The sequence below is a fragment of the Prenolepis imparis genome, unplaced genomic scaffold, assembly GCF_030444845.1.
Source record: "Prenolepis imparis isolate NDT839.2.m4 unplaced genomic scaffold, iyPreImpa1.0 SCAF_219, whole genome shotgun sequence".
Taxonomy (NCBI): Eukaryota; Metazoa; Arthropoda; class Insecta; order Hymenoptera; family Formicidae; genus Prenolepis; species Prenolepis imparis.
The window spans coordinates 2,882-13,874 of NW_028141377.1; the positions used below are offsets into that span (position 1 = coordinate 2,882).

The 10,993-nt window shown below is 29.9% G+C and overlaps 1 protein-coding gene across 1 annotated transcript; it reads left to right on the forward strand.

Moving 5' to 3' along the window:
* The first annotated feature begins 431 nt into the window (after positions 1 to 431).
* Positions 432 to 9,396, forward strand: LOC145948049 (uncharacterized). The gene is made up of 6 exons (XM_083057816.1): positions 432 to 706; positions 2,900 to 2,966; positions 3,977 to 4,122; positions 8,489 to 8,606; positions 8,976 to 9,077; positions 9,256 to 9,396. The coding sequence occupies exons 1-6, from the start codon at positions 549 to 551 to the stop codon at positions 9,394 to 9,396; spliced, it is 732 nt and encodes a 243-aa protein (XP_082913942.1). The 5' UTR covers positions 432 to 548.
* Positions 9,397 to 10,993: the final 1,597 nt, after the last annotated feature.

Below are 10,993 nucleotides of genomic sequence, written 5' to 3' on the forward strand. Positions count from 1 at the left end.
TTAATTAATTTTTTTTTCAGTATCTGAAATAATCTCGTTTTACGCATTATTTTATATTATTTTACATACACCATTCACATTTTTATATCCGTGTCGTCAAATCTGCCACAAAGTATGACATAGTCGACATCCCTCACTCTCAAAAAGCCAGCAATTACCCTTTCCTATACTCTTTATTTAATGAATGAAATATGAAGAACGCATAGAGAATGTGGAAATTCTTTGTTTTCCTCCAATGAAAAAAGTGGGCGTAGCCAAAATCCGAATAGACACGATCGAGAATGGACTAAAGAGCGTTGTGGAAGCTCGAATGAGAGAAAAAAGAAATATATATTGTATCTTTATTTCTTACTTTTTTCTCTTTTTTTACCCCCAGTCCAAGCATTGTTAGACGTTGTTTGAATACTCAGTCTCTGACTACCCATGGTGCAATAAGCCTCGTGCTCTCTACCAAACGTAGTTAGTGCATAGAATATCAATCGATTCGTTAGGAACAAATTAAAACTGCAAGTTTTTTTGTGTATTGTGCTATATATTTCGCAATAATAATGGTCAAGATAGAGAATTTGGCTAATGAGGTAATTTGGACAATTCTGGCAAATAAGGATATTAGCATCAAGGACATCATAAATTTTAGTTCCACGTGCAAACAATTTCAGTACATAAGCGGAGACAACATTCTCTGGAAGAGAAAGATTACTCAGATGTAAGTGTTTTATCTGTAAACTTTTTTGTTATTTCACATGATTGGTACATCGCATAAAAAGAAACATTGCAAAAATCAAAAAAATTTACGCGAAAAAATCCTCTTTTGAAACATTTAAAATGATATCTGGCATTTAAAAAATTTCGAAATATGAATGTAATTTAAGAAATTGTATGATTAATTTGTACCATTAGTTTTTTTCAAAAAATTCACAAAATTTTTGTTAATATTTAAATAAAACTTTCTGAATAAAATCGCGTAAATTTTATTAATTTTAAAAACACAAGATGATAGAAAGTCTGTTATAGCTTAAAAGATTTATGAAAACTTAAAAGCTGTATAAAAAAATAATAGATTAATTTATTTGTCATCACTATCAATAACTATTTGTGCAAGATGTAAGAATAATAGCACAACTGTTAATGAGATGATTTTTCGTGCGAGAATAAATAAAAAACAAACTAGAAAACGCAAGAAGTAACTATTTTATACGAACTTTTGAGATTATATTTCAATTAAATAAGAAATATTAACATGCGTAAAATATTTTATATTATTATTAGTTTTAATAGATAATATATACATTATACATAATAAACACAAAAACTATGTGGTTAATAAATTATTAAGCCCACGTAGAAATTTTATACGAAACTTCGGTTTGATGATTGATGATTCACGTTGGATTTACTAACAAGTCAGATTATTTAAGGATCTACACAAGTAAGATTATTTAATATTATAAGAATCTAAAAAATTATTAATATTTTATTATAACAAAATAGTGTGTGTGTGTGTGTGTGTGTGTGTGTGTGTGTGTCTATCCACGTTTTTATCAAAATTTAAACGTTTCAAAAATTTTTTAAGCTACAGCGTTCCAATTTGGCATACAAATAAAGTAGTACAACACTGTCAATTACTGTCATTTTTATAAAAATTTATACTGTAATTTCATACTTTAAAATTATATTTTTTCAAAAAATGTTTGCGGTTGCTCTAACTTTCATAAATTTTGACATATCAAGATAAAATATGTTACATGAATAGAGTTTATTAAAGAATTATTGGTATTGAGTTTGGCGAGGATTGGTGAAAGGATTTATTTTATGGATTATTTAATATAATTTTGAATTTTTTAGAAATGTGCATTTTTAATTCTCGCAAATTTTGAGATATCAAAATTTTTTTGATATCTCAAAATAAAAATAAATGTTTTGTACAACCTTTTGATTAAAATAATTTCTTTAGTATTTTTAAGTAGTTTTCTCACAGTTAATTTTGTCAATACATATAATAATTTTTTATTATAAAATAAATAACGCGCTAGCGCGCGTGGCTTGGCGTTTATTTTTTACCTTTTCTGAAAACGTAAGTTTTTAGGGATTATATCATTATTTTTTAATGTTATAAAATTTTGTATTTTATTTTCTATTTATTTAATTACCTTGTTTATTTAAAGTATATGTAACATTTTGTTCCTTATATTTTTTATATTGATACTTATTTGTAAATTCGGAAATATGTAAAAATCATTGTTATCTAATTGCATTTGTCGAGAATAGAAATACTGTAAAATATAGAATGCTTATTAAACTTTTTTTTATTCTCTCTATCTCTCTTCTTTCTTTCTCTTCAATATTATTTGTGTGTGTATGTGTTTTTGTAATTTATTGGTTGTGCGTGCGTGCGTGCGTGCATGTGTGAGTGTGTGTGAGTGTGTGTGTGTGTGAGTGTGTGTGTGTGTGTGTGTGTGTGTGTGTGTGTGTGTGTGTGTGTGTGTGTGTGTGTGTGTGTGTGTGTGTGTGTGTGTGTGCGCGCGCGCGCGCGCGCGTAATATAAAATTCGACGAAAATATATTTCGTCATGTTATAATAACAGTAGCATGCAAATTTTCTTACTACTTATAATGCTTTACCACAATCACGCCATACAATATGAGTTATACTAAAACATTGCATAAAACAAAATAAAATATATTTTTGTAAATATGTATTTGAAAATAGTGTTTTGTGGAAAACGTTTCACATTTCTTACAGACTTAATTAACATCTTAACAATTTCGATATATAAGATTATTGAACGTCGTCAGTTTCTTCAATTTGATTTAAATACATACGAGTCGTTGTGTTCAATTTTTTTTAGTATGATTTTTAGTATGAAAATTAGTTAAAATATTTTCTGTTTAAATTTTAGATGGCCTTCTATAAAGAAATTCTATTACGACAACATGGGCAAATTACATCTCGCCAATATTGACGTTGTAAAAGGTTTTAAATGTAGGACAGAATTATTGCATTATGTGTCTCGCATGTCTAAGATGTATTATTACTGTAATGATCGATATCAAAACGGAGATATTTTCATGAAAGATATGAATGATTTAAAGCTCTGTCCGGATGAAGAAAAGCACTGCATGAATTATTTTTTCATAATTTTTTCATAATTTTTTCATAATTTGATGAACTTATTAGAATCGTATATACCCAAGATCCACGGTAAGACTAAATGTGAATTTTAAAACCATTAACATATATAATAGATTAATGTATTAATCGCATAATAAATATTTACATATTTTTTTAGCCAATCCAATTTAACAGAAAGATACTACAGCATACAAATATTTCAATGCCTTAACAGATATATTTTTAAATTAAAATGTCAAAAATTTAAAAACACACCCAAAAAACAACGGCGTTTGGAGGATATAATTATCATGATATTACAATGGTATCATCCTGATAAATATATTACTAACTTACTTATAGATGAATTCATAGATAATTTAGTGCAGAAAGTATTAAAGTGTCTAAAAGATGAAAATTCCACGCATCCTTTATTATCAATATCAGTTGAACAATTCTCGATTTGGAAAAGTAATAATTCTGATAAAAATTATTGGAGCGAAGAGGACGCAAAGACGATTAAGCGTATACTCGATAAGACTATTATAACATTTGATTCCTATAAATTTTGAATGGAATTGAATCAAATAGATACGGACGCGTATGATTACACGGTATGTGATTTTTTTACACATATGATATTTTTTATTAGTTATAAATTATAATTATTAAAATTCTACATATAAATTTATAATGTAGGTATATGTGTATTGTATACAGGGTATTTCAGGAGGAATGGTCAACATTTTAAGACGTGATTGTACATATCATTTTAAGCAAAAAAGTTTATATAATAATTCTTTACATGATATTGACATTATAATTATCCTTATTATATCTTAACGCTTTTATTGTTTTTCTACAGATTAAAGAAAGAAAATTGAATTATAGCCATATGTATTGGATGTTAATGTATACCTGCGTGGCGAAAAAATTGGGCTTATATTTTGAAATATCAGCACACTTTCCGATGGGCTCTTTTTTTAACATCCATTTGGTTTGGCAACCCAGGTAATATATATAAAATTAACTTTCAGATTACTTTGATTCTGTTTTTCCTGGTATCTTATTACACGCATAAATAAATACACTCTAATAATTACATATACAGGGTTTGTCAAAAGTGTGGAAACCCCTAAATAATTTTTGTAAAAATGAAAATATCAAAAAACGGTAAAACATGTATTTTGATTTATCAAAAAAGCTACCCTATGACATGGATACCGATCATCCCCCACCCCCTGGTACGCGGGGGTAAGAGGGGGGTTGAAAATTTTAAATTGGATTAAGGGTCGAGTGGGGGCTCGTTTGAAAGGTCTTTTCATAACAAACACACCCTTAAAATTTTAAGTCGCTACGACCCCCTCATTCAAAATGGCGGCCGTTCAAATTTCGAAATTTCATGCACTTAGTGTTATCCAGGATCAACTGCGTGGAAGTGGCATGAATTTGATCCCTTGTGTGTGTGTGTGTGTGTGTGTGTGTGTGTGCGTGTGCGCGCGCGCGTGTGGCTAAACAAATGTGAATGTGTACATAGTGGTGATAGGTTGCAGAACAGACGATTGAAAACTGTTATCTCTCTTTAATGATTCAAAACCTTTTACTCCGTGTTTTAAAATAAATTTTACTCAGTGTGTTAAAGTAAATGCTGAAAGTGGCTGCCATTTACTTCTTGACAATATGCCAATCTTTGATAGAATGCAGAAATGGCTCTACGATTCGTCTCAAAAGGTATCAAATCTATTTCATCCCTTATTCGCTGTATCAATTCTTGGATGCTTTCAGGTTTTGTTTTGTAAACCTTACTCTTCAGGTATCCCCATAAATAATAATCAAGAGGAGTTAGATCTGGTGACCGAGGTGGCCAATCCTCTCCTCCCTCATTTCTGTTCCTTCTTCCTATCCATCGTAATGGAAAAGTCTCATTTAAAATTTGACGTGGCCGTAAACCAAAATGAGCAGGAGCTCCATCATGCTGAAACCATATTTCTTCGAAATTATTTGGAAAAATATTTCGTATGGCTGGAATTATTTGATCTACAAGTAATCTCTCATATCTTTGAGCGTTCAGATTTTCTTAAAAAAAAAACGGCCCTATTAAGTAGCCATCTATTATTCCACACCATACATTAATTTTTTCGAGATACTAAAAATCAGTTGTTCTCACGGCTACTCAAAATCAGTTGTTCTCACGGCTACTCAAAATCAGTTGTTTTCACAGATTTTAGGCAGATTAAAAATTAAACGTTTTAAAAATGGCTGGCGAATTATCGGAACGTGAAAGAATCACTATCCTCATGATGCGTGGATGGGGTGACAACGAGCGATCGTACGCTGCTGTCGCTCGATTATTTAATGAGACGTATCCGAATCGTCGAATTAATAAGTCCACTGTCTTAAAAACAATAGAACGTTTTAGAGAAACTGGTAGCGTAAAAAATCGCCCTAAATCAGGGAGACCATCGTCTGCCACTAACGAAGAAAAACAACTTGATGTTATGCAGACATTTATTGAAAATCCCAATTCTACTATTAACAGAGCCGCTCAAATTCACGATATTGCTCCCAAGTCCGTTTGGAGAATTTTAAAGAAAAACAAGTTCTATCCATACAAATTACAATATGTTCAAGAATTGCAAGACGGAGATCTGGAGCGTCGTATAGGTTTTTGTGAAAGAATGATGGCACTAATAGATGTCCGGCCCATCTTCCCTTATCAAATTGTTTTTACAGACGAGGCAACTTTCACGTTAACGGGAGAAGTTAATAATCAAAATTTTCGTTTCTGGTCAGATGAGAATCCGAATTGAGTGCGGGAAACTCACACACAATATCCACAAAAAATTAATGTATGGTGTGGAATAATAGATGGCTACTTAATAGGGCCGTTTTTTTTTTGAAGAAAATCTGAACGCTCAAAGATATGAGAGATTACTTGTAGATCAAATAATTCCAGCCATACGAAATATTTTTCCAAATAATTTCGAAGAAATATGGTTTCAGCATGATGGAGCTCCTGCTCATTTTGGTTTACGGCCACGTCAAATTTTAAATGAGACTTTTCCATTACGATGGATAGGAAGAAGGAACAGAAATGAGGGAGGAGAGGATTGGCCACCTCGGTCACCAGATCTAACTCCTCTTGATTATTATCTATGGGGATACCTGAAGAGTAAGGTTTACAAAACAAAACCTGAAAGCATCCAAGAATTGATACAGCGAATAAGGGATGAAATAGATTTGATACCTTTTGAGACGAATCGTAGAGCCATTTCTGCATTCTATCAAAGATTGGCATATTGTCAAAAAGTAAATGGCAGCCACTTTCAGCATTTACTTTAACACATTGAGTAAAATTTATTTTAAAATACGGAGTAAAAGGTTTTGAATCATTAAAGAGAGATAACAGTTTTCAATCGTCTGTTCTGCAACCTATCACCACTATGTACACATTCACACTTGTTTAGCCACACGCGCGCGCGCGCGCGCGCACACACACACACACACACACACACACAAGGGATCAAATTCATGCCACGCAGTTGATCCTGGATAACACTAAGTGCATGAAATTTCGAAATTTGAACGGCCGCCATTTTGAATAAGGGGGTCGTAGCGACTTAAAATTTTAAGGGTGTGTTTGTTATGAAAAGACCTTTCAAACGAGCCCCCACTCGACCCTTAATCCAATTTAAAATTTTCAACCCCCCTCTTACCCCCGCGTACCAGGGGGTGGGGGATGATCGGTATCCATGTCATAGGGTAGCTTTTTTGATAAATCAAAATACGTGTTTTATCGTTTTTTGATATTTTCATTTTTACAAAAATTATTTAGGGGTTTCCACACTTTTGACAAACCCTGTATACATATAGATATATATAATATAAAAAAAGGGGACTTATAAATACCTCTAAAAGTTAATATTTTCCAGAAATTGTTAAATTATATTGTTCAAACATTCTAAAATGTGGATGAAAAAGTTATATTAATATAATAATCTTCAATTATGGTAGTATGACTTTTCTCTAGAACAGCAATTTTATAAGTGTGAGCTTATATTTCGTAGATTAATTCTTTGGTATTTCTACTTCTATATACATCTATATGTCTATATACATTTACGTCTATATACATCTATGTGCAAAATGATTGACTGAAGTCGACAAGTGAATTATATGATCTCATTTGTAAAATTTTAGATTAACTTGATCTGTTACAAAAATTAAAATCAACAATTAATTTTTTTTAATACTTGTAGTCGATAGGATGTCGATAGGAGAGAGAGATATACGGGAAAGTAACTCTCTTAACTCTTTATTACCTTTAAGTCGTAGAAACTCTTTATTATCATTACTCTTCTAAATTCTCAGAGAGAGAGAGACGCGTTCGACCGAGCGGTCGCCGTTTATAAACACAGTTAAAACGCTTATTCTTTTAAATGAAGCCAATCACGGCATGGCACGTTTCGTCAAAAGTATACAATAAAGATCGAGGCAACGGACAGATAAGCATACACGAAAACACAACAATGACCCGACACGAAAATAATAACATAATACATATACTGGTGACTTATTCCACGGATATCCCGCTACATCAGATACCGCTAACATACTTGTTCAAAATAAAGATATTATATTGTATATACTTATTTTATTAGTTTAAGAAAATATATTAAATATAATAATATTAAAACAAAATCAAGCGAATTTTATACTTTCTGAAGAATTTTCACTTATTGCAAGATGGTGATGATACTAGATGTTTCTCTAAAGTCAAAAAATTTCCCTCTAAAATATTTTTTGGAATATATATTGTTTTCGAAACATTCAAATGTGCACATATAATTTAAATAAATACATATTTTGTAGTTCATATTTATAACATATTCATTAACTTTATATAACACTTACTCATAACATTTATTTACTTTACGAAACTCATGTATATACATATAATTTGTTTGAAATTATATATCTTTTTAATCCAATCATCTTTTTTTAGCGAAAATGTCGATGTATTAATCTTCGAGCTATAAACAATTAAAGACAAAGGCGTATTATGAGTTCACATTTAGCGGCGCATCTAGAGGCAATCGCGTAAAAAAACTATTTTGTACCACATTTATAGCATATTTATGCTATTCTCGATAAATGTGCCCTTGAGTACATTTATTTGCGCCTCTAACTTTAGAGGCACGCATCTATCTCTTAGATGTGCCTCTTTATTAGAGGCACTTCTAAGAGATAAAGCAATAGTTTCTTTTTACAAAAAAGATTCCATATAAATTAAAAAAATTATCATTAAATGGATATTTGTTTAGAGCATCTACATTGTACATGTGTAAATGAGCATGTTTCTTTATTGTTTATATAGGAATTGTGCAGAAAGTACTAAATGTTTTCGCATTTGGATACATGAAGATGAAGTGAAGATTTATGCCATAACAGAATGTTTACAGGTGCCTTATCCAAAAAAGATAACTTCAAAATTTGTAAGTAATTATTTATATACCATTTTGATTTAATCTTGTTTTCGACAGAAATTATTGTCTTGTTCATAAGTGGTTAATTCCATCAAATTTTTCATACAAAAACATGTCTAAATACATATCTAAATACAGGAATGTATAACAGGAACTGTTTATAACTTTAGTTTTAGTTAGTAAAGATCTTGTTATGTGACTTGAGTTTATTTAATAACTTATAAATAAGAACTGCACCAGTAGCTATCGATTATAAAATTTGGCAACTCTATCTAAATCTATTTTTTATTTTTTTCACACATTTGTAAATGAAATTTTGTGATTACAGATGATTTCGTGATTAATTCAAAATTTAATAACTATTTTCTTCTTTTTAAGATAACGGAAGTTTTAATGGAAATTTTGGGTTACTATTGTTTGTGGCCAATGGACAAACCCTTTCATCAAGCAATATCTTCACCGCTGAGAAACTATGAAGTGGTAAGAAAATTGCATTCACTCAATGTAAATATTACACATTAAAGACATTTTATTATTTTAAGTAACAAATTAGTATATAATTAAACATATAATCTTACTAATTATTTCGAATCCAAATTATTACATCAAAATATTTAAATAATATAATAAAAACATTAATTATGTGTTAATTTTTCAGTCAATATGTACTCCATCAGATCAAGAAGTTTACGAACAAAGATCGCCTGATGTAAAATATGCAATTGGATTGACTGTTAGACATAGACATATATATAAGCATAATATAATTAAAGACATTGCTGGTGTCATAATAGGATGACACAACGAATGCCGAATTGAACGTTTTCAGGATCCTTCGCGATACTGTAATCAGTATTACTTTAGAAGCCAAAATTACCGGTATAACATCGATAATTGGCAATCGCAACCATACTACGTTTTGTTACTTGATAATGACCTGTGTTATGTGCCACAAAGTACGTATTATTATGCTTCATTTTAAGTTATATTTGTATTTTATTCTGTGATATATTTATTTGTATTACATAGAATGATACATTTTTTATTTCATTTTTTATTTTTATTTTATTTTTTTCTATTTTAGGCGTTATATCGATATGCACCTCAGAATGAATCAATAATGTAGAAATTGGAAAATATTTCTGTAAATTCGAAGGTACTCATTATGTGCCAAACGAAATGCTACGGAAACATTATCCGAGCGATGCCGCAGTCGTTCGCGAAATATTGAGTAATATTTAATTATAATATAATATTAGGAATATATTAATTAGGAATATAATAATTTAGTATTAGAAATATTGAAATGAGTTTTAAATGTGTATATAGCAGGCCATTTCAAATCAATGACTTTTTTCCCCGTCCATTTTTTATATGCTTCATTTTTTTCATGTTTTTGTAACTATTGAAAGTAGCTTCCATGAATTTTTTAAAATTTTTATCTCTTGATTTTTAAATTATACATTTTAAAAAAATTGATTTTAAAAATTTCAAATATCTATAACTTAAAAAAAAATATTATTATTAAAAAGGTGGTTATCTTTTTCTTTGAATATATTTTTCTAAACAAATATTGATAAATTAAAAGAAGAAAAGAACCACGCACTAATTATATTTAAAAAGTGGCCGTTAAAATCGATCAAAAGTATGGAAAAGTGTACTTTGTGTGATGCTGATCAGAAATTCAAATAGACACGACCTTCAAATATGCTAGATTTTAAGCTACGAGCCCATAAATGTAATATTTTTGCTCATTTTTAGATAAGAAATAGAAAACTGTGAGTTCGCAGCTCAAAAACTAGCATATTTTGAAGATCATGCCCATTTGAACTTTTGATTCGCATCACACAAAGTACATTTTTTCATATTTTTGGTCGATTTTAACGACGGCCACTTTTTTCACATAATTAGTGTGTGGTCCATAAAAAAGGAAATACTTATTTTATAGATCGGAATGGTGTAAAATACCAAAAAGTGCGATTTTAAAAAAAAATTGAAAAAAAAATCGAAAAATAGTCTAAAAATATCGAAAATATCTGAATCCTCTCTTCGTCAATAGCTACAAAATTTTGTTTTTAAGTCTAAAATGTTATAAATTTTTTTGAAAAGAATTTAAGAGGTCTTATTGAGGAAAAAAAGAATATTTTGATAGAGATAAGGCTCAGTTATATTCGAATAAAGGATTAAAGGAATAGGCTAATAAGAGCCGGTGCGTCGGAAATAAGAACGCAAAATTTTATATACTTATTCTTTATTTCTTTAGAATGTTTCGGTCCTTTTTTTGGACCATCTTCAGCTTAATGTGTGATACAATCTGATGTATAATATAATATTCATTATTATATTATATTATAGAGAAAATATCTGAATCCTCTCTTCGTCAATAGCTCAAAATT

Bases quoted from the DNA above. Each gene is read 5' to 3' on its own strand.
- LOC145948049 (XM_083057816.1), top strand. From the start codon at position 549: ATGGTCAAGATAGAGAATTTGGCTAATGAGGTAATTTGGACAATTCTG. The intron at 4,123-8,488 runs GTAATATATATA...TTGTTTATATAG, and splicing joins CATTTGGTTTGGCAACCCAG to GAATTGTGCAGAAAGTACTA. The intron at 9,078-9,255 runs GTAAGAAAATTG...TTAATTTTTCAG, and splicing joins CGCTGAGAAACTATGAAGTG to TCAATATGTACTCCATCAGA.